General features: G+C 33.3%; 1 protein-coding gene and 1 pseudogene across 1 annotated transcript; both read right to left on the bottom strand.

Moving 5' to 3' along the window:
* Positions 1 to 100: 100 nt before the first annotated feature.
* Positions 101 to 2,497, bottom strand: LOC144842192 (profilin pseudogene; annotated as a pseudogene).
* A 795-nt stretch (positions 2,498 to 3,292) lies between these two features.
* On the bottom strand, positions 3,293 to 24,940 carry LOC144843638 (coiled-coil domain-containing protein 22 homolog). The gene is made up of 17 exons (XM_078700513.1): positions 24,807 to 24,940; positions 24,116 to 24,287; positions 23,460 to 23,592; positions 22,500 to 22,627; positions 21,897 to 21,981; positions 21,165 to 21,334; positions 20,316 to 20,519; positions 19,323 to 19,388; positions 12,827 to 12,946; positions 12,010 to 12,129; positions 11,663 to 11,779; positions 11,353 to 11,454; positions 10,776 to 10,883; positions 9,222 to 9,317; positions 8,192 to 8,251; positions 7,309 to 7,383; positions 3,293 to 6,813 (listed from the first exon to the last, which is right to left on the bottom strand). Exons 1-17 carry the CDS (start codon positions 24,854 to 24,856, stop codon positions 6,700 to 6,702), a joined length of 1,920 nt encoding a protein of 639 aa, XP_078556639.1. The 5' UTR covers positions 24,857 to 24,940; the 3' UTR covers positions 3,293 to 6,699.
* Positions 24,941 to 25,558: the final 618 nt, after the last annotated feature.

Genomic DNA, 25,558 nt, shown 5'->3' with positions numbered 1-25,558 from the left:
CTCAACAGTATGGTAGAGTCTACATAAAAATTGCAGTTTAAAATATTCTAGTAAGGACTATTATTTAGTAAATATAGTGATTCAAAATAAAACGGTTTAAAATAAATACTGAACTATATTAGCAAGTAATACTGGACAGAAACATTACTTATATTTTTTAAAATATAAAACAAACAATAAAAAATCTTTAACTTTATCAATAGAGCCCCTAATTAAGGAACACAACAAATTTTCCTTTCAATAGGGGCAGACTAACAAAAATAAAACGAAATTGTCTCAAAAAACAAATATCAAAATGAACAATAATTGATCTCAACTCAAGAAATTGAGAATTGAAAATTTGTCAAGTCTATATTTAACCAATAAAAAGCCTGTTGTTTTTGTGATGGAAAAAAATATTTTCCCCTTAATAGAGGTTGAAAACTACAGTATCTTGCACTCAAAAGTGTCCCCTTAATAGGGGTGTCCCAAAGGAGGGGTTCTACTGTATGACAGTACATTGTAATTAAAAGTTTGTACTCACAATTACACATTAGAGAACTAGCACGGTACTGGTAATTATTACTGTACATATCAACAATACAAACATGTATTGCATCATTTAGGCATTCAAACACCAAACACATTAAGATAATTATAAACCTTTTCTATATTGTAAAACAGAATTCAAATGCAACTTTTCACAAAACATTTTTCGCTATAAAACTCTAAAATGTTGCCTAAAAACTACTGGCCTAATGCTTTCTTACTGAGGATTTCACATTCGACTGAAATTACATTTTTCTTTTGCAAAAGTTGGGGAGGAGGGAAATTAAAATTTATCAAAGTACAGTAAACAAGTTTTTGGCAATATGACTATACTTTTGACACACTTTAATATTTCAGAAACTGTTAAAAACATTTGAAACTGTTAAAAACATTTAAAATCTAAACACAATTGATGGTAACAAAACTAGAAACTAGTAATTAAGAAGTACAAAGTCCATTTTGCAATTATTTAACTGCAGTGTATTTTTCATTACTACAGTAATGACAATGTAGGTCTATGGCAAGTCGTTAACAAATAACAAACACAGTCTTGTTGCATGGGTTATTTTGTACGTTTCCAACTTGTTTGGTCCAGGATCATTGTCTTGTAATTTGTATGCTACAAGAATGTTCTTTTTTGACAGTGGATTTACATTTCCTTTTTAGTACAACTAGAAGTCCTTTTCTGAATGGTATCCATTATTCTTTGCGAAGTTATTAAAATTCGTTTTCCAACATTACAATACTTCTACATACACATTAATTTGTATACAGATGTGATCATATAGAAGATCAGCATATAATCACAATTTGTAAGTTTAAGAGGGTGTGGTGCCGTCTTCACATAAAATGGTCATTATTATTCACTTGCGCACTTTCTGTGTGTTCTATGTGTGGTGGTTATTTATCCCAGAGTCGGCACAGCACGGCAAAATACTCATTTGTCTAAATTTAGTTCTGACAGCAGTGTGCTTGATCAGTATAAATAAGCAGACTCCGACTTGTTCCATAGCAAAGAAATAATTGGTGTAGTTCGATATTAACTTATCGTCTCGTGCAACTTTATAAACAACACAAATAATACTCCAAACTGGAAGCTCAACATAATATTAGGCCTAGTAATAGTATTACTGTATCCCCAATCAATTTGGTAGTTTTATCCAATCAGCCTGAGCAATTAAGGCAAGCCTGTTTTTATATCATTTTAACAAATACACACTGCTGTAACAGATAAAACCAGAACTTTGAATTTATTATATAGTACACATGCGATATTAGGCCTAGGCCTAGAGGTTTTTAAAGAATGCCCATTTTTTACATGGCAAAAAAAATCATCTCATCTGAATGCATAGGTCATAGGCTAATTAATCCCGTGCGCATAGGCTTGTGTAAAGTAAGATAAGTAAGAGTCTATTGTCATTGATCAGGTTCTAGGTGTGGGGATTAGCTAGGTCCCGGCTGACATGGGCTGGCCTAGACCCTACATGTTCATGGATTCCAGATAATCGGCAATGATTCCCACAGCTTTGTTTGTAAATCCTTGCTGTTTGCTGTTTGGAGTAAATGCGATAACAATTGCCGTTTTCGATGATTGAAGGGTTATTGAACCCTTTTCTTTCTTTTTTGCCAAAACCACTAAGACATCATCTTTTTCGCTTCGTAGAAACTGATATTTAACACTCTCGCACCATACTCCATTTTGCATAAACGTATTAAAATCTTTCTTTTTGAAGCACTTAGCAATGGTCACACGCTCTTCGTCAGTTATTTGCAGTGCATTGGCATGCGAATTCGTCGTCCATGCAGCTCCACCATCTAAACCAATTATACATGCCTGGCTTGCATGAGCTTCGCCAGTTGCGTCTTTACTCTGTGCAATTAGATTATCAATATATGAATCCCAGCTCATTTTTAAATAGTATCTAGAGTAAATGTACAATACAAAAAGTAGAATGTATAAAATAATTCTACCTAGGGTAGGCCGCCTAACAGTAAAATTCCGTGGTCGCTTGAGTTGATTGAAAGAAGATAATGTGTGAAAGAAGTGAATCTGTATACGAGTTTTCGATTGGCTAATTGATGCACGTGATGATTAGCGCACCCAACGTCTATAAACTTTTTTTTCTAAATACAGAGTACTTCACGGCTCATCAGTTCCGAAATTCCGTTGAATATGTATACCGTAAATCTTCTAATTGTAACCCTGGGTTATTATTCTTTGAGGGTGGGGGGTGGGCGGTTACTATTAGAGTAGTGGGTTACTATTACTAATCTTAAATTAGGCACCTGAAAATAGTAACTCACCCCAACTTTTCCGATCAGCAACTCATGGCAAAATAATAAAATGGTACGAATAAACAAATTTGGTTGAACTTTATTTTATAAACTCAAAAACACCCAATCCTCCGCCACTCCCGAGATCAACATTATCTCCTTAATTTCAAAATACAGCTGCATCATAAGTTTTTGTGACTCTAATAATAACTCTCATGGGTTACTATTAGAGAAGTGGGTTATTATAGATTGACTTATACGGTGGGTTACTATTAGTAAGGGGGAGGGGGGGGGGGGGTTACTATTAGAGTATGGGTTACTATTAGAAGATTTACGTTAACAGTATAGAAACTCTATCGAGTGTGTACAAGGAACTTTTATGTTTTGATTACACCTGTGCCGTTGTTATGCGCAATTTGAACGATTTGCAAACTTCCCTGAATATAAAAAAATAAATAAAGCACGAGTTCAACAACTTTCTGCTATGTAATAATAATATATAATTTCATTTATTACATTGGGCATATTTCACATCTTGTTTACTTATAATATTGATTCATTATGCCTAACATAACATCTTAATTTTACTATTGCTTTACAGAAACCAAATTTATTACTGAAAAAAATGTGTTCCTCTACTTTTATAATTTCATATATATAATGTATTTACCATACTGACAATCAGACAATTTTTAAAAATAAACATTAGATAGCTGGCAGTTTTACAACAATTCACAATTCTGATAAATTCTTCTACTTCTCAAAAATAATGATAGGCAGGTCTAAGGAGTAGAGGCATCAACATTTACAATGCAAAAGATAGGAAGCATGGGTTAAACAAGTTAAGTAATTTTTTTAAAAGTATTTTTAAGCCATTGGACTCTCCAATTAATTTCAAAAATCTGTATCCACCACTAATTAATATTATGATCATAATAATTACACTTAATACTAATTAACTAAAAACTAATTAATAATAATGTAGTGGTTAACGTGCTTGCCTTCCAATCCCAAGGTCCAGGGTTCATTCCTGACCTAGTGCCAGGGTTGTAACTCATGACTCTTTCAACTGCACTCCATAAGCCTCAAATGAGACTTAGATTATAAGGACGATCAATTATTAAATAGTTTATCTATCCTGTAATTGGCAAGTTACTCGCTGTTGGATGCGTATGAAATTAAAAAAAAAAAAAAAATACATACTACTACTGCTCGATTAATTGATTTGTTCCAATGGTACAAAAAGGCCCACCCCTACTCAGGAGACATCTTTACCATTAAACAAATGAAGGGCAATGTATGTTTTAACACTATCCAACCCCTATTAAAGGTTTGGAGGTATCTTTTTAATAGAGATTCTACTGTATTATACATTTATACATGCATGAGAAGTCCCAATATACAGTATTCCTAATGTTTACACACACGAAAAATGTTCCTGTGATATCACAAATGATTTTTATTTCACGATTAATCTTTATCAACGCTAATAACTTTTAGTACTGTATATTTGAATTTTAATATATAAAAACTACTTTAATAAAGAATATAGAAAGCTCAATGCAATTTACAATGGACCACCACAAATATGAATTAAAAACTTCATATTTGCCTCTTTTTGTCTTATTTAGATAGATAAAAAAAACCATGCTAATCTAGTGATGTATATAAATATATATATAACCACTTGCACTGATGAAGGGCTAGTGTTGCCCGAAAGCTCTGCTAATTTTTCTGGCTGTTTTACTTTATCGTTTTGATTTAGCTTTTTGCTTTATTTCGTATCTCCATTGAGATCCAAGTAGTAGTAGTAGTAGTGTACCAAATATACCAAAGCACCAAACATCGTATGCAGCACGTTTTTCAATACTGTATTAAGAGCTCCTTTCATCCACAATATCTATTATGTTTTCCACTGCTAATTAGACTTGCCAAAAGCCTATTATTCAGTCAGTGAACGGTTTTGTATGACATGCCATGTATGCCAAAATATTTTCATTCTTAACCCAGAATAATTACTAATATTTTATCATAATCTAAGACCATGATGTGAGAGCAGTCTGGTATTTCAACCATTGTTCAGATGTTATAATTTGTACTTCATACTAAGTACATTGAGAATACGCAAGTAATTCTCGGGTGGGACTCGAACCCCCGAGAATTACTTTCATATTTTTTCGCAAGTATTCTCAATGTACTTAGTATGAAGTACAAATTACGTCAGAGTAGGGCAAAAACATCTGACCAATTACTCGACACCCTGACGCAAAGCTACTCCACAGTAGTTACAAACAATTTCAACCATTGTTAATGATTCTTTATAAATTGTATTGAATAAAATAAATTAAAACAGGAAGCACAAGGCAATATAGCATAGCTGGAAAGTGGTACAAAAAAAACAATCTAAATAAATGTAAAGTCTACTCAGTCAAAACCTTTGTAAGAACATATGCAATGCATGCATACAATACCAAGCATGCATTTGAAATTTAATTACATTAACTTGGGTGGCTGACGGATAACAATGCAAAACATAACAGAATATGTTCCAGTCTGGTGAGTATTTTATCTGTAAAAGTGCTAACATGAATTGAAAGTAATAATTGGGTTGTGAAATATTAAACCTGGATGGTGTCGGTATTGGTATTTTTTTTGACAAATTTGCAATTAAAACATAACATGAACATTGTAGAGACCACATTCTTATATCTATAATTTTAGATATTGTATGCTTAGTACTGTTATTCTAATGTCACCATATATAAAAGATGATATTAATGGGTTCAGAATTATCTGGATTTAGCTTAGACTCTGCTGGATATCATAATATTAATAGTTATCTCTTTTGATTATGAATTACAAAACTGTACAGATAATATTACTACTTGTGGAAGTGGGAAAATATTGGTGGTGGGGATTTTCCAAACAGGATGGTGAATTTTCCCAGCAGGATGGTTGATTTCCTATGCAGGAAATGATTTACTAAACAGTACAAATAGTGAGAAGACATGGGAAATGTCACTGCAATCGTAGAGTGGGAAAATATTGGTCATGGGGGATTTTTCTAGTAGGATGGGGGTTTTCCCAGCAGGATGGTGGATTTTCCTAGCAGGATGGGGATTTTCCCAACAGGATGGTGGATTTTCCCAGCAGAATGGTGGATTTTCCAAGCCGAATGGTGGATTTTCCTAGGGTTGAGGGATTTTCCTAGCAGGATGAGGAATTTTCCCAGTAGGATGGTGGATTTTCTCAGCAGGGAGATGATACTAAACAGTATAAATAAGGAAGAACATGGGAAATGTCATGGTAAAAGGATGGACGGTGAATTTTCCCAATAAGGTGATGACATACTAAACAGAACAATGTCACTGAGTGATATTTTCCCAGCAGGACAATGACTTTCCATCAGGATGCAAATCACTCAAGCATATACAATACTGGGTTAAAAAATAATGTTATCGTCGATTGATAGTATTAGAATGAAAGGATGATTCATAATATTAAAAGCTTTTGATTGGCCAACTGGTCTGTTTAAGTGTAAAAATTATACTTCAGCTCAGTTAACAGTACATATAGTTACTATACTCAATTTAAATCAATGGTCATTTTCTCATCTAATTTGGCATTGGTTAATGGTCAGTGGCCAATTGATATTTCAACTTGTCACTTGATAGTCATTTGACTAGTGACAAATTAATTAAAACCGGTTCAATCATTCGGCAAACATAACCTAGATAGTCACTTGCCTTAAAGTTGAATATTGATAGAATATTTTAAGACATTGGTCAAAATATTGCTCTTTAGCCACTTTGGACTAATTGGTCATTTGCCTTTATAACACTGAATATCAAACACTGGTCACAGCATAGTTACCATTCACTAGCCAGGACTAACTAATCACTTGCCCTTAAGCTTGGCAACCAGTTGTTGATTTTCTTTTTTCATCATCGTGTAGTCTTCAGTAATTTTTTCCAGGTTATCTGTTGTCTTGTTTCTGCTCTCTGTCTCAATCTACAAAGATAAAAACATTAAAGATGTCTTGTCCCCCAAAAACATGAAAAATGAAGATTACTAAAATCAGACTTTAAATAGGCCATTTTGCAGTTTTAATAAAGTTATTCACTTATAAAAAAAAAATTGTTTTCACTTATAAAAAGACAACAGAAATGGCTAATTTTTAACAACGATTGCCTGACAGTCAATTTAAGCATTTTTTGCTTTCATTTAGATTTCTCGTAAATAATTTTTTTTTTTTTTTCGATCCAGTTTTTGTTCAAAGTGAATAACTATTACGTGATATTAAAATGGCATATTACAAAAAAAAATGTAGGCGACAATATATCCTTAACCTATGAAAAAATGTCAAACCCATCAAAGGGTTTCTAAGAGTGCTAGACAAATATTGACCGAACAAAATCAGACAGCTGTAATGCAATGGTGGTCAAATTGGCAACATGTCTATACAAATTTAAACAAAATAGTTGAATTGAAGTGAATTGTGGTTACCTGATCTTCGAGATCTCGTATCTCTCGTGCAACCTGTCCAGTTTCTTCCACTGTTTTAATAAGCAAATCACAGTTCTGAAACCATAATAACAGAAATTATGATGACAGAGCAAATAAACTATTGGACTAATACCCTTTTCACACTTGCAAAATGTAACCAGGTTTGCATAGTGTGAATACACTTTTGTGGAAAATCTCCAGCGATTTCACAGGGCAGGAGAAAAACACGCTAATAAGAGGCCTGTTTTTGTTTTCCGAGATGTTCTGAAGGGATACCCTTCACGGATTCATAGATGCGTGCGCATGTATTTTGCCCTGATATTAAACTGGCCAATCATAGTAATCAAATAGCGTGCAAGTACGCTTTCCTTCCAAGATTTCTCAGTGTTCACGTATGCGTGTGTGACAACGCGTAATAAATCGGGAGATCAAACCTGGTTTCAAGTTGCAGATGTGAAATGGGTATAAATAACAGTATTCAGTTGCATATACCTGATATTTGTATCCCCACCCCGAAACAATTAATACTGCTCTGTAAGGATAAATTTACATAATAATGTACAGTATGTGCTAGTTTGACTGCTAATGGGCAATTCATATCCAACCCAACCCCATCAATTACTAGTTGAAAAATGATATTATTAATTATATCTTGGTGGTGTAGAGGTATTAATGCCAGGTTAGTTATTTGAAGATTGTAGGTTCGAATCCAACCAGAGACCAGCCTGCAAATTTTGTTATAAATTTTTATCATTCTCTAATGTATTAGGAAAAAAATTACTACTTGATGACTACTTGATTCCCTGATGTGGCAAAAACCAATTACTACTTCATATATTAATTATTAAATATACAGTGTTAATAATGATGAAACATAACGTACCTCATGTAGCGCTGCTAAATATTTGTATGCTTTGCGTACAGCTTCATCTTTTTTAGCATCCTATAAATAAAGAAATAGTTTTTCCCCTCACTTTGTGTTGGCATGTTTATGAGTTCAAGAAGATGAACTATTTTTTAATTATATAACCATAACATATCATTTAAATTTAATATAATCATTATAAACAAGTTTAGAGTCTTTACTAATTGTTTAATTATTTTCAGAGAAAATTCAAATAATATAATATAATATATATAATATTTATTTCAATATTATTTCAATATATATATATATTACTGGACATTTAGAGCTTTTCCCCATTCCAGTTTTGTGCATATATCGGCGATGGATATGTAGTGGTGTAATGGATATTAGATTCAAGATTCACGATTCAATTTCATTGAGTACATTTTCAAAATTTTAAAATGTATATTAACAAAATTATTACTATAAACAATATTTATATTATTTCAATATTTCAACAATCAATATATTAAAAACAGACATGAATACTACAGGGATACAACATTTTAAAAGCAACATATAAGAACATCAAAAATACTATAAACATCACTTTATACAGGTTCCAATAATTAGTTCAAATATGCAATAAAAACTGGCTAAAAAAAATTAAAATGCTGACTTTACTATGCTTAATTGATTCAATTTAGATTATTCAGCGTTATACAACCTGATCGAGTAAGGAACAAAGGATCTTTTATATCTCTCGGTTCTACATCTGATAGATCTACACAGATCATTTCTCAGGGAGCGTATTTCTGAATGTGCTCACTGACTAAGCCCAGGGGCCTAGAACTTATAGGGGCCACAGAGCAGGGCCCAGAAGAAGATAAGAAAAGGGCTATAAAATATGTTGAATAGGCTAAAAATGGCTAAACCAGGTAAGGCCTCTGTATTACCCCACTATATATGTTTTTAAAAAAAACTCATGGGCTGGGCTAGGGTTATGCTACATAGTAATCTATTTTAGATAATACTCTACTCCTGAAAAAAACAATCAGTATCGTACCCTAAATATAAGTTCATCAGTTTCTGCAAATGTCCTATCCAGCTTGCCTTGATATTGGTTAATCTCCTTCTGTAGTGTTTTTGTATCTATCAACACCTACAAAAAGGTCATAACAAGGTTAACAAACATTGCTAATGTAATTGTGCACAATTACTTCAAATTCATCAAAATTGCATGTCAACTTTGAATGAATAAATTATGCAAATTAGAAGGGTAATGTCAGAATAATAAAATTATTATAATCTTTGAGTTTTAATTTGGAATTATAAAAATGATTGATAATTTGAATTGGTATAAATGGGGAGGAAGTGTGATTAAGTATAAAATTATTATTTCCGCAAGTGTAAAATTGTTGTATGGTGTGTATGTAATGAACTGAAACTGATCAGCACTGCTGACTCTTAAGGCCAATTTACACAGATGAGCGGTAACAGTAATGCAAGTAGAGAAAGCTATGTTATTCCTTATGACCATTTACACACAGCCGGTTTCCGTTACGATAGATATATTTTCTACATGGGAATAGCTATGCGGTTTCTGCTTACCGTTACCGCTTGTCTGTGTAAATTGGCCTATGTATCTATTAGACATATTATTTCATGCCTTTCCTCTGGTCAAGGTGGGCATTGGACGAGAGAAGCCACTGATCAATGATAAGACTAGCCAAGGTGTTTTAAACAGTCCTGGCTTTGTTTCATCCATCATTCAGATGAATGGCCGACATAATTAAATAATTAATGGTTTTTTCAAGTTCAACGAATAGGTTTTAAGTCAACACATTTCATAATATAAATTATAATTTAAACAAAATTTTAAAACATTATAATTAAAGGAATACTACGGTACGAATTGAAAAATGATTTCATTAGATAGATCACAATAAATCAGGTTAGTAGTTTTTAGAAAATGAAACTAAAAACAAATTACCAATTACAACTTAAACTAATGTTAGTTTCTTCCTACAAGAAACTAGAATAAGGCTTACTTAAATGTACTTGTCTATGTGGCTAGCTAATTAGAATATAAATATCTCTTTGTGCACAGTGTTGGCCAATACTAATGTACTCGTATAGGAAATTCCCTGTGTGTGGATTACCATAACATGATGATTGTGGCACAAAATAGTTCAGAAAAAATCAATGTAATTTGTCCAGATTTAGATTAATGTTTGGGATGGGATTATACTTGAGCATCAGATTATACTTGAACATAGGATTATACTTGAGCATGGGATTATACTTGAGCATGGGATTATACTTGAGCATGGGATTATACTTGAGCCTGGGATTATACTTGATCATGGGATTATACTAGAGCCTGGGATTATACTTGAACATAGGATTATACGTGAGCATGGGATTATACTTAAGCATGAGATTATACCTGATCATGGGATTATACTTGAGCATGGGATTATACTTGAGCATGGGATTATACTTGAGCATGGGATTACACTTGAGTCTGGGACTTGAGCATGGGATTATACCTGAGCATGGGACTTGAGCATGGGATTATACTAAAGTCATACATATGGGTAAATAAACATATACTTACTTTATCAATGTCTTGTTTTTGCCGTTTAATATTACTCACTATTTCTAAAATTCTTTTAGTGTAAGCTGAGCGGTTTACATCTTTGGTCATTCTTTCATACTCCCCGGCCTGTATGTGAAAAAGACATAAATAAGGTCACAGAAGGTCACCTCTTAAAACTATCCAAAAGGGAATGTATGTATTGTATGTACAAAATACAGGATTAGAGAGAGAGATACAAAACAGTATTTGTCAAGTGACCAGTGCAGTTAAAGATCAGAGATCAGGAAGTGATCATTTTACAAGATTCATTTAAACTTTATGAGAAATGGTTGCCTACAACTTTAGGACAGTGTTGTCTATGAGAGGTGGTTCCTGGTGAGAGGTGGTTCCTGGTAAGAGGTGGTTACTTGAATGCACTCAATTTGGAGTAATAGTCTGTTATGTGACGTGGTGGTAAGGTATGAGAAGTGGACAGTTGGGTCATACTTAAGGGATCACATAAAAAAGGATGAGGATAAAAAAGAGCTGTTCACTTAACACTAGCGGTCTTTAAGAGAATTGTGGAACTATATTTATTAATAGATAAACCACTAACCAATTGTTTTAGCATTTCTTCCTTTCCACGTGTCTCCTCAGCTAATTCTTTCATCTTTTCTCTCAGAGACTTAATATCTTCAAGTTTTCTCTGTGATTCGGACTACATTACATACACAAATAAAGTGTAATTTAGTATCTTTATTGAATGGCATTATAAAACAAATCAAGAAATTGTAGTGGTTGGCATTAGCTTTCAAATTAGAACCTTATTAAAATGACACCTTCAGGACCAAAGAGAGATACGTAATACCCTAGGTTTAAAAAAACAAGGATGTTAACCTCCAAAATACAGTTAAAGTCAAACTCACCACCATGTTGGTGTTCTGCTCCTTCAGTTGTCTGTACTCCTCTATCAATGGAGCTCTATGTTTCTCCCATTGGTTGGCCAAGTTCACCAGACGACTGGCGCTAGCATCTACCACCCCCTAGAAAATGAAAGTGTAAAAAAGAATATCCATTTCTAAAAAATCGTCAAACCCAATGATGATATTTGATTGGGGCAATAAGATTAATAATCTGTACAAATCTAAAAAAGTTTTAAATTCATAAAGCACAAAAAAGTCTTCAGTTTTAAAAATACAAACAGAAAGCGATGACAGATAGAAAAGGTCCACAAATTTGGTACAGCAATTATCGCTGAGTTGAGTATATTTACCTGCAGCTTAGCTATGTTGTTTTCAGCGTCGGGTAGAAGATCCAAAGTTCTTTTCTTTACTTTGAATGCGTCTTTTTTGTCTGTGTTTGATCTCTCCTGAACAGAAGCCTGTTCTTCCATCTAAAAATGAGAAAAATACAGAAAATTCCAACAATCAAAATGATTATGTAATAATTCTTTGTTTGAACATAAAGCTCTGTCTACACTATCAAACTAGTTTGACAAAAAAGGGTGATGTGCCCAAATATTGTAATGATATGCTTAAATATCGCAGTGATATGTCCATATGGGCACATAATACTTTTTTGTCATATAAAGTTTGATAGTGTAGACAGATCTTAAGGTGTTTAGAAGTCACATTGAAACAAAATGTAAGCAACTTTTTTCACGCTGCTTTTCTGTCTACTGCCACAGGTAATTTATTGTAGGCCTAATGTAATGCTCTGCCTACACTATCAAACAAGTTCGACAAAAAAAAGTGTGATGTGCCCAAATATGGTAATGATATGACATCATCATGTCCATATATCACATTTTGTGTAACATAAAGTTTGATAGTGTAGACAGAGTTTTATGGGGAAGTCGACACATCTATGTTCTGTCATGCAACATAAGAAACAAAACAAAACATGCAGTTGACAATTGTTGTTATCTACAGTGTTTGGCCAACTATCATGTTGGTGCAATATCATATTGTGTCCAAGTAAAATCGAATCTAATTGGATGAAATTGGGTCACATGACCGTTATTGTTTGGAAATATTGAATGACTTGTCAAATGTCGGTTCTAGAGAGTTCTTGATAAACTGTGTACAAACCTGTTGCATTCCTGCATTAAACTTCTTCATATCTAGGTCAAGTGAATCTATTTTGCTCGTTATTTCTAACAATTTATCCCGCAATGATTGAGCCTCTTCCTCTTTCTTTCTTTTCAATTCCTTAATAAAAGAAATAGAAACAAAAATAAAACTACTAATATAGTGATTTTTGTTATACAATTTCCAAATCTTGGTGGTTAACGTTGCCTTCCAATTCAAATGGCCAGGGTTCATTCCTGACCTAGTGCCAAGGTTGTAACTTTCACTCTCTAAGCCTCAAATGAGTCTTAGTTTATAAGCACGATAATTATAAAATAGTGTACCCATCCTGTAATTGACAAGTTGCTTGCTTTGGAAGCGTATGAAAAAATAAATAAAAATAAAACATTTTTAAAAAAGAAAAATTCAAAATATTTATTGTATACTAGTTTAAATAAATTAAATTTGCCAAAGAGTGGTCTGAGAAGTTGCCGATGATGATGGAGATGATAAATGATGGAATGATAAATGATGGAATGATAATGATATCATTGGAATTCAGTAATATTATATATCAATTCTATTTTAAGAGACCCACACGCTCCATATGTCAGAAAGTTTTTGAGGGACATACAAGCTACGGCTTCATGGTAGTCTCTAATATTCAAGGTAGATCAAGGTAGATTTAAAACAAGAAAATCCAGCATTTTGTCTGGTGCAAGGCACATTTTAAAGTTGACTGTATGTTGTAATAATTCACACTTAACCATTACACTCTGTCTTGTCTTGTCTTATAAATCAAGGTAGAAAAGAAGAGAAAAGAAGTAAAATGAAAGAAAAAAAAACATTTTTTGGAAAATCCATCATTTTTATCTGGCCCAAGGCCCCATATCTGGTTTGGAAAAGTTAAAATGTTGTAATAACCCACCTAGTTATAACACTATCTCTTGTATTGTACATTTCAATTTATAAAATAAAGCTAAAATTAACTGTGACCTTATTTACTATTACTTCATAACTGACCTAAATTCCAGAGCTACAGTTACAGTACTTTCAGCTTCTTCATTTCTAAGGGAATTATTCCCACATCAAAATAATAATATGAATAAAATATCATATTCATAAATATTGATAAACAGAGGATCTAGACAAAGCTGTTTAAATGCAAAATCACACCTAGCAAGAAACGTGACTTTTAAAGATATTAATATTGTATTTTGATTGAAACTTTACGAATAACTTATAGAAATAAATGTATAGAAATTGTTGTATTTTTTCGGAAACACATAATGACACTTTTTCTTAAGCTCTGTCTACACTATCAAACTTTATATGACAAAAAATGTGATGTGCCCATATTTGAACATGATGATGTCATTATCACTACCATATTTGGGGATATCGATATCATATTTAGGAACATCACATTTTTTGTCACATAAAGTTTGATAGTGTAGACAGGGCTTTATAAATAAGTTACAGGTTATAATTTGTGAAATGAGTGAGAAATTATCAAAATTTGATTAATTTAATTAATCAATTAAACCTTTAAATAATCTTGGACATATCTGTGCAATAGTAATTCTTAAAAGCCATGCAGAGAGTGTCATTTAATAGTGGTCAAACTTTCATTTTTTATCTGTGATTCTTCCTCTTATTTTTTTTTTTTTTTAAAAGGTCCATTTAATCAGTAAAGTCATTGGTTTTCGTTTTGGCTCAAGTTTTAAGAAAGCTGAGATTGAAACATTAGTTTGACCAAAAATAATGATACATATACACATTCAAGTTGCCCCAAGAACACCCCAGTGCTAGTTTTATGTAGCATTTTTTGTGTTAAAAGCTCTATCTTGACTAGAAAATGTGATGAGCCCATATATGGACATGATGATGTCATATCACTACCATATTTGGGCACCCACATCACATTGATATACATAACATCAAGTTTGATAGTGTAGACAGAGCTTTACATTAATGTAATACAGAACGAAATAGGTATTTACTGTATTTAATAAAACAGACTCAGTTTCATTTACTCGGTGTATCAATACCTGCTATTTTAAGCCCTCCTCCTCAGTGAGTCATAACTCACATTAATTGAAGTAAATATGACAAATAAATATTGATCATGCACTAAATTTACATTAGTGTGGGTTAACATGTTTTATGCAGGTACTTTATGCAGGAATTTTATGTTTAAAGTGGATTTTAAAAGTTCAAAGACAGGTCAAGTATTAGTGTGGAAATTTCCTAGGGAAATTTTAAAGATCTAATAATAAATGTATTCATCAAAAGTAAATGAATCAGCCTGTGTTCTGTATTACATTATTGTAACTAACATTTTTGTGGGTGTTGTTTTGAGTAAAAATGCAACGTGGGGTTGCGTTTAGTTGCTCAAAGCACTTTCGTTGAGACATTTCAATTGATTTTTAGTTCAGTGTCGACATATCCTCATCTTAAGGTTTATTCAAGATATATCAAGAATAACAATTTGTAGATTACATTTTAATCCTGTTTTTAAAGTATACTTTAATCTATTGATGACAATCTAAATTTCAAGAGTGCTTCACATGGATTAAATAACATTCTCTTAAATCCTAATTGATTCATTATTCTACTGTCTAAACCTACTTCAATATTAATTGTAAAAACCAGTAAATTGTACTTATGCAATGTTCTATTTTTGCCTGTTGTTTTCTCAGACTAACTATGTTTTGGCTTTCTAATTCATACAATAAAGCCTGGAACCTACTGAGATTTATTTATGTACACTTTCTTTGTTCTCACAATCTTTTCACTAAATTTCGTCCAGCCTCATTTAATGTTTTTTTAACTGAGGTTATTATATATTACATAAAATATGAATTATCTTATACAAGAAGAAAATTATTTTGATATACACTACAGAGAACCCCTCCTTTAAGACACCACTATTCAGGGGACACCACTATTCTGAAGACTCCCCTATCAAAGGAACCCCTCTATTCAGGGCACTCCCATATTAAAGGGAGCCACTCTATTCAGAAGACATCTCAATTCAATTACGACTTTATTCAGGGCACTCCTCTATAAAAGGGACCCCTCTATTCATGGGACACCCCTATCAAAGGGACCCCTCTTTTCAGGGAATGCCCCCCCCCCCTATCAAAGGGATCTCTCTATTCAGGGCACTCCCCTATCAAAGGGATCCCTCTATTCAGAAGATATCTCAATCCAAGTGACCCTCTCTATTCAGGGAATGCCCCTATCAAAGGGACCCCTCTTTTTTTTCAGGGCACCCCCTATGAAATGAACCCCTCTATTCAGTGAACGCCCCTATTAAAGGGACTACTCTATTCAGGGGAAACTCCTTTCAAAGGGACCCCTCTATTCAGGGGAAACTCCTATCAAAGGGACTCCTCTATTCAGGGGAAACTCTTACAAAAGGGACCCCTCTTTTTAGGGCACTCATCTATCAAAGGGATCCCTTTTTTCAGGGCCCCTTTTCTATTGAAATACTATTTTTGACATAGTTGAGCAAGTACTGTTACTATAGTTGCATGTTGTTGCTGACAAATTGTATTAATATTATATACTATCGTATAAATAGGTAATAATTAATAATGTTGTATTAACAGCACAGATGGTAATTCTCTTGAGTTGAAACTATAATGTTGTTTTTACTTCACATACTTTAATGTTATATTAAAATTGATCTATCACAGGGATTATCTAAGAAATTGATGACATCAATGAAATCGACATGGGGATGGGCTTAAACTGGTTTTGAACTTCCGAATACAATTGTATGGTGAACATAAATAGCACAGAACTAGAACTTTCCAATAGGAAATTTTGAAAACTTATTTTTACATTTCAAGTATTTTTAGAAGTGTTAGGAAAATTCCAATTCATTGAGATACTGTAACTAACAATATCAAAATGGACTTTTTTTTTATTATTTAATATAAAAGATTTATAATATTCATAACTCACCAATAAGCTAAAATATTGTAATAGTAATTTTCTTGCTTTAGTTTCATAGGCTGACCCAATTTTTTAAACTGGACAAATATGGCCATTTCTAGTTTTAAATTAGTTCCAAATAATTAGCCAGTTATTAAACAATGCTGTTGATCCTGTCATGGTGTTTTCGTCTATACAGGCTTTTTAAATAAAATTTATCTATTTATTTTTTACCTTAATAACTTAATGTAACTACAATTAGTTCCTATCACAAGCTCCTTGGGGTTCCTGGAGGTCCCTTTCATCTTCTTTAAATTTGTTTTGCTCCTTTTTGTTATGTGTATATTTTTTTTTTATGAGATGAATAAAGAGATTGATTTAATTTGAAACATGGATTGTACAATTATAAATAACTGTATTACATTATGGAAAGATAAGGTAAACTTAAAAGCAAACAACAACATCATCATGTTAAATGGTTGTTGAATTATGCCCTTATTTGGAATTAGCCTGTCAGTGTCTTTTAATGGATAATAAATCATGATGGTCAGATTCATATCTTTATTCACTAGTGGGAATGGATTTTTAAAATTCTAAAACCACAAATACATCAGGGTAAAGATGTCAATGATAAACAAGAAAAATAACTATTAATTGAGGAAGTAATTATATGTGGTTTTTATCAATTGGCTATTAAATTCTACCGGTAATCGTATTTACCTCCAAGAATTGTTTTTATTACTTCAATGTCTGGTAAAACCCAGTACATTAGGGCATGCCGAAACAATTTTCTCTTTCTATGACGTCTAGTTTTCAGAATACAATGGTAGATAACAATTTATGACCCGGTGTGGAACCATAATTAAATTTCTGGTTTTGTGAGAGTTTACAGATTTGGAGCCGTGTTAACAGTCATAACATTTTATTAACAATGCGAGACTGAATGGCATTTCCTTTAAAACGGTTACTCGACAGAGGGCGTAAAATCTTACCAAATTAAATATGAATTGATCAACCGCGGTCAAATTATGCTTTCAAACATATCTGCTGTGTTTGAGGGCGATTATCAATAACTTCAGCTTGTCTAAGAGTTGTGGGATAGCTTCAATTTTTCTTTCAGAACATGGCAACTAAAAAATGTTCGCTATTTCAAAATCTTTTGGAAATATAAATCAAAAAATTAATCAAAATTATGTCTTTGGATTACACGTTCACCGTAAATAATCACAGAATCGGAAATACTGACTTATTTGTTGAAGAAATGTGTGACGCGAGAAGTATTGATTGTAGGCCTATGCAGCATATTGTCAGAATTTACTCGCCTGAGCAACTTGATTATAGCGAGCATGCTCAGCGATGTGGATAGGATGATTTGATTGGCCTAGACTGAAACTATACGATGGCAATGATTTGAATAAATATCTAGAATCTAACTCTCCAATTATTACTTTTGTTTTTGTTTTGGCAATAAACGTGAATGATGAATAAAAAATCCATGAAATTCTGCAAACAAAAAATAACAACCGGAACACATAAATATGAGTTTGGCAATTATGTCATTTTCTATTTTCTTTTTCCTAATGTAATATTCCTAGTTTATTGACTGCATGGGTTTCTGCTTGACTGGACACTACCGGAACGAAATTTGGACAACACGCACACAAGTATGGTATATAAATCATGAAGACTAAATGTAGCATAATTTTTATTTCATACATCAAACATCCAAAGTATACTCGTCAATTACAGGATAAACATTCTCCTTTGAGGGCAGAAACAGTTGTGATTTCATGATGTTCGCAATAACACTGGTCCTCCAGCCAATGGCCAGTTAAATGTGTGGCGGACCAGTAGAATAGAAAAAAGTCTGCTTGGCCAGTTAAAATTTCAATAAAATATGACGGAATATAGATAATTGTACTCAATTCACGATATTTCACACCTAGACTATTGTCAAGGTCAATTGTCTGTAACTCATTTTTTTTTTTTTTAAGTTAGGCCTCCCTATTATATAGGTCCATATGTAGGTCCATATAAGGAGTGGAGAACCAGTAAAAATTTAATTTTACTGGTCCTCTTTGTCTAATTAAAAAAAAAACCTTAAGGGAGACCCCTGATTGAACCCTGGACCTTGGGATTGGAAGGCAAATATGTCAACCACACCACCAAGCCAAGTTACATTATAGGCCATGTACAAGCTAGCATCTATTGAGAAATGGAGAAGTGGAGAAATACTTTGTTTATAGAATTGCAGGATAGACATTTAAAGATGTATTGTCCCAAAAAAACATGAAAAATGAAGATTAATAAAATCAGATTTTGAATAGGCCATTTTTTGTAGTTTTAATAAAAAAATGTTTTCACTTATAAAAAGACAAAACAAACCAATGCTAGGTAAACAATTTGTTTTTTTAACAAATTTTTGGTCAAAGTGAATAACTATTATGGAACATCAAAATGGCATATTCAACAAAAAAATGTGGAAAAAATATTTGTTCATGCGGACAATACATCTTTAAGAAAATTAGAAACATTAGGACCCTCTTATAAATACGATAAAGATATAACATACCTCTTCAGTATCTGCGGTTGGTAAGCCTTCCCCAATACCTATCTGTGAAACTGTTTGGTCTTCTGGCTAGAAATCAAAACAACATATAAAAATATAAAAAGACGTCATCAAGAAATCAAATCGCTTCCTGCTCGCACATTTCAGCGATACTTTCGAATGAAAAATGAAAATTTTTACTATTACTTTTGATAAATTAGCGCAATGGAAAATGAAGAAATTGATTCTAGATTTCAATAATTAGAAAGAGACTTTTTTATATGAAGATAAGTAACAGAAAGTTTAATTTAATCTTACACAGATTACACTACTTTCTGTTACCTTTATAAATACATACAATATTTCATCAAACTAAATACCAAATAAGGTAGCACAATATGTACATTTAGTTTCTCCATAAGTTGATATGGTAATTATACAAGATCCAACATAGTTTTACAGTAGTAACCCCCATTAAGGGGACACCTTTGGGTCCTCTTAACAGGGATGCCACCTGAATAGGGGTTGGCCATAATGGTAAAAGTCTGATGATGATGTGCCCAAATATGGTAGTGATATGCCCAAATATGGTAGTGATATGACATCATCATGTCCATATATGGGCACATCACATTTTGTTCATATAAAGTTTGATAGTGTAGACAGGGCTTTAAGAGAGGTTTTACTGTAATGAATAGGGAGATTATTTCAACAATTATTCCTTCTTGTATAAAACTCACATATTTGGGCACATCACACTGTTTTTGTCAAACTAATTTGATAGCGTAGATAGAGCTTAAGACTAAAAACTAGGGATCCATTTACCCCAGTGGAATAGTACATTTTAGTCCATTTCATTGTGGACAGACAGATGAGTGAGTGGCAGCTAGACACAAAGGGATTACAAGAAATAATAGTTGTCGTAATTGTAGTTGTGTAACGTCTAGTCCAATGCGTTTCCAGACAGTGGTAAGAAACACATTATAAATAACAACCCAATATGTTATTAATCCTCACCTGAGCAAACTGTAATTTTTCCGCATGAGTGAACCTAGAGCCTTTGTTTTGGTTGCTAGCACCTTTATCACTAAATTCATTGAGAACTTGAAGAAGGTCCGACGATTGACCTGACCCAGATGACCCTTCAGCTTTTGTCAGTCCTTGACGGAGATGCTCGGCTATTTTCTTCTGTAAACGCTCTTTTTTACGAGCTTGATATTCCTACAAAAATATAGATAGTACTTTTTTAAACACTGAAAAATGAGAAGTTAGTGGACTTGACTTTTGAAAACTGTGCATTATCATTTTTTCCACTAAGCAAATTCTGTTTGGACGAACTAACATTCCCGAATTCTGATTGGCCGCATTACATCACAAAAAGTAAGAAAGAAGTAGTAAGCTAGTAGATTTTTACACATTTTTTAAATTTTTTACATAATTGCTAAATGTCAAAACTAGTTGACGATTACTAGTTGTAATTTTTGACATTATTACTTTTTTTAGAATCAATTAATTCGCCAAAAATGTTGGTTACTTGATAATTGGGTTTCTCATTTGTGGCAAAGCTTTACTAGTGAGATAAAAAAGTAAATTTCCAGCCTTGTTACTACTACCAAGGAAATCTAACAACAGGATGCTGAGCTCCGGAGATCAAAGGGTTTATCTGTGGCTGACATGATCAGTCCCACGCCCCTTAACAGGCACCACACGCCGCGGAGAATATGTACATAGTACAGTACTGTTAGTATTTGTTGCAGCCAGACACAAGATCAAAGGACTGTTAAGGATTCCTATCTTGGCAAGGCAAGCTCAGTGTCCTGTTGTTCGATTGTCTTGCTACTACTACTATTAAAAATGCTCCCTAACCTGTGGAGATAGGCGTGAATGTAACCCAACTGTATTCCATTCCGTTTCACGCTCTAGAGCTTTTGCTAACTGAGATGCATTAGCCTCCATCAGAGAAGCGGCCAGGTTTTCTCGCCGACCAGGCTGCTTGGAGACTAGTGGTAAATGATTTGCATAATAATTCCTAATATCTGAAAGGGAAAAAATAGCATTAAATACAGTTTCTCATAGTAATATAATATGTGCCTTCGTAGGCCTTGTATTCTAATTTGTCTTCCTTTAATCGGTTGTAGTAATTGGTAACCATCATACTCTACAATGAACTAGCTGTCAAAGACACATAATGACATCACCAGTTTCATGGTAGAAAATCTAGAGATTCGTGGCCCAGACAAGTATTTTCAAAACTAACATATTTTCAAAGCCACAATATCATAATAGAAGCTATCGTAATCGGTAATCCCTAGCATTGCATACTATATACTCAACCTCAACTAACTACTAAAAATATTAAGTTGATTAACTTCTAGATTTGTTTGTCATATATCAATCAATCAATATAACATTTACTTCCAAAAATGGTGGCGTCACCAAGAAAGCAAATGCTTGTGTCAGGGACGCCAACATCTATGTATACCTTACAGAGACAAATGATATACCTAATATCTTAGCAGGAATTTATTGCAGAAAACATTTTTAAGCAAGTATTTTGTAGTGTTCATTTATATAAAACTACTGAAAATAAAAGTCTACCTTTTGGGACTTTCTTGGTCACATCTCCCATGCCTTGAGGAATAGCAACATTTACACTATGAAAGCCATGCAAGCCACGACAACCCTTGAAAAAAACATACAGATCTAAGTATTGCTGTATTTTAGCAGATACGTCCTTACGCAACATAAGGACATACAGTACAGTAGGCACAACGCAAGTGAGTTGACAAATTTTAAGTAACTGTTCAGATCCATTGCATTGTGATTGGTTAAAATACTTGCGGTGCTACTTTGGGTCGCTCTAAATCTTGGTTCCTAGAGAAGTAATACTTCTCTAGTGGGAACCAAGCTTTAGAGCAACCTTCTTTCACATAGATCAGACTTACGACCGCAACGATATTTACAGAATTAAGGAAGGATAACGGGGGTCTACAGCAGTATTTGTGCATCTGACCCCTTTCAAAAATATGCCACACTATTTCCTTTTTTCTGCCAATTATCTGTGTGAAATGAAATTATTTACATGTATGTCAATTTATTCTAAGCACAACATTTTATAAACTCAAGTAGGGCCAGAAATTCAGGCTGAAAGCGGTGGTGAGCGAGTCTATATGTTAAGCATGTAAAGAATTATTAACATACTTCTTTACTCCATGTAGTTGGGTTCTTCCATCGGTAACCCTTTCGTTTACAATGGGGTGGAAGCCATGGACTATGCAACTGCTCCATAATGGCATTTGAGATAGCACGGTTGAGAAGAGCAGATTTACCTACAAAAATAAACAGAAGAAAAAATGGTTTTTGAAAAGTAATTCTAAAAATGTTATTAGTTTTAAACTAGGGTGTTGTGTGTCATTTGTTTTACTTACTACTATTGTGGAAGTTGGAAAATATACAAGCCAGACTGTTAATATTCTATTTAATTGCTGATTACTGTGCGATACATGAGAGTGTTAATTCCAAACCAATTCATTTATCATGAATGTATGAGAGTACCATTTCTGACCATCTAGGGGTGCCATACCTAAATTCGCTTCACTACAGGCGCCAGCATGGGAAAGGATAAGAGGTTTCCTGTGGCTGAAATACTTAGTGTCTGCCCCACCACCTCCTATCCAATTTAAAAATCCTGGATCCATCTCTGGAAACCTACATTCAGAGGACACACCTTTAAGAGGCACTTTCTTAAAAAATATGAACAAGGAGAAATATATGTTTTAAAACTATGGTCAACGATATTCAGGAGAAACCTCTATTAAAGGGACACTTTACTGGGTCATGAAGGTGTCACCTTTAATCATGGATTCATCTACTATACTGGAGTTAGGCTACAACACATCTCGCTACTTGGTATAAGGTATTAGTTACCTGGAGGTGGTGAACCTAACCAGTATATCAGTTTAATTTGATTCAATGTTTCAGCTTAAAGCTTGGTTCCCACTAAAATGCAATGCAAGGGCAGACATATCCAATCACAAGGGACAATTCAGATGATTCATTTCATCATGGTCAAGTTATTTGCGCTTAGGTGCTTGTGTTGAGTGGTACTAGGAATCAAGCTTAATTTAGCTTAAATGTATGACTTTATAGCTCTATACATACCTAGAGGTTCATCTGCTGTTGTTGATGTCTCTTTTGGTAATTTCTCAATAAGAAACATAAGCACTTTGCGTATATCAGCCTCATTGGCGTACAAGAAAGTCTGATAACCGATTTCACCTTTGTATCCTAATGACTTAAAAAAAAAAATTAGTTGATTATATATTTTTTGAAATAAGTTTATACTTTTTATAAAAATTGTTTACTTAAATTTTAACTGTTTTAATTCTATTTAGTATTTATTTGATACAAAATTACTGGTTTTGAGATACATTAAAAATCAATACCAATAATTGGTTTGAGATGTGATGTTAAAGGACAACTTTACCAAGAACCATATTTTGTTTACTTTTTACTTTTTTGTTAAGGGGTTTTACCATTTCATAAGTTGATGTTATCAGTTTTTTGATGGTTTATTTTTCATGGTAATAAAAATTAATTAATGAATGGTGCTCCCAAACATTGCATGTTGATATACCACCAGAAATTTCTGAATATTGTCAAGTCTGGTTTATGACTACAACAAAACATTCTTTAACTAGCTGGTACGCTCGAGAATTGAGTAAGTATACTAGAAGTTACACTCGATTTACCAAATTTTGCCATTACATAAAAATTATATAATTTTATTTATAGATAGTTAATATTGTAATACTAACCATGCATGCATTTGCAAGGTCGGTTCCAACCCGGAACCGTGCCGACATGCCGGGTGGAAGAGACTTTGGCACTGTTATTTTGTCGTCTATTATTCGTAGACATCTTGCCACAGCCTCTACAGTAAGGTCAGTTGAGAATTGCTGTAGACTCTGTATGTCTGGATCAATGTCACTTAAAGATAATCAGAATCAAAGATTTTGTAACCATAATAATAATGTGGTGGCCCTCTATCTAGCCTAAAAAAACTATAAAGAGAAGCCGCGCACAATCCTCTCGCCGCCGCGTGGATGGTGAGGTAGGCCTAGTGCGACCCGATTGATTTTAGTGCAGATGAGTGAATATGATACGATACGAGGCTTCCCCCTTTTTTATGCCTCTATTATTAAAATTATTACGTTTCGTGTTAATATTTTGTGTTACGAATTGCATAAATCATATGTACTGTAGTAATAGTAGTATACCATAACAACATATAGGATAGGTTGGCTAGGCCTATGATGAGGGGAAAGGTAGCTAACCGAGGCTAGCAAGAAAGGCCAGGCCATCTCTCTCTATCTACTCTAGAAGCTAGAGAGAGAACTATACTAGGCTAGGCCTCTCTAGTGTAGGTAGCCCTAGGCCCGGGCCTAGAATTAAAAATATTAGGCTAGGCCTAGCCTAATATTTTTAATTCTTGCGGTCAAATCTTACCAACCAATCTGGCGGAACGTGTGAATTATTATGTTATCTACTTCATCCATCTTATCAATACTATAAAAGTAATGTAATTTAAACAATTAAATTAGATAAATTGTTCCGCGATCTTCCGGCCTTCCGTGCTTCTCGAGCTCAGCAGCAGCACCCTGGATTACTCACGTGATTGACGTGACCCAATCAAACGTTATTCGCGCTGGGATATTCGCACGGCTGCCGGGAAACTTTTATTCTCGTTGGGATATCTAACTTCCAAACGTAAAGTATAGCCTACTGTACTTTATTTGGAAGCTACACTTTTGAAACAGTGACACACAGAGTAAATAAAATAAAAGTAAAGGAAAAGTGATTTAAATTTAACTTCCGTAGACAAGAAAAATTTAAAAACTAGATTTAATTCGTCACTATGACGAATTATAGGTTATATGCATTGATTTAAAGAAAAGATAATTGATTTTTAACAGATATATTGATTGATTGATTTTGTCAGAATCTTATTATTTATTTATAATATGATATAATAGGATCTTGCTAACGCAAATACAATACCCGGTATCACAATCCGATCAAAGATTCCTCTGTGTATAATATCATAAACCACATTTGTTACATAATAATAAAGACATAAGTTACTTTTTATCTAAATTTCATTATAAATCATGTGTATAATCTATACACTAAGAAATAAAATTGAACAAATAATACGAATAATAAAAAAAATCTTATTTCGTTTCGTTTCCCAAGGTGAG

This window comes from Antedon bifida, chromosome 5, assembly GCF_963402885.1.
Source record: "Antedon bifida chromosome 5, ecAntBifi1.1, whole genome shotgun sequence".
NCBI lineage: Eukaryota > Metazoa > Echinodermata > Crinoidea > Comatulida > Antedonidae > Antedon > Antedon bifida.
This window is presented reverse-complemented; position numbering and strand designations above follow the sequence as displayed.

What these genes read in the sequence shown, in the direction of transcription:
- LOC144843638 (XM_078700513.1), bottom strand. Translation starts at nt 24,856, where the DNA reads ATGGATGAAGTAGATAACATAATAATTCACACGTTCCGCCAGATTGGT. An exon ending in TTAATGCAGGAATGCAACAG is followed by an intron (nt 12,130 to 12,826) that starts GTTTGTACACAG and finishes TCTCATTTTTAG; the next exon opens with ATGGAAGAACAGGCTTCTGT. An exon ending in CTGATGAACTTATATTTAGG is followed by an intron (nt 8,252 to 9,221) that starts GTACGATACTGA and finishes CTTTATTTATAG; the next exon opens with GATGCTAAAAAAGATGAAGC.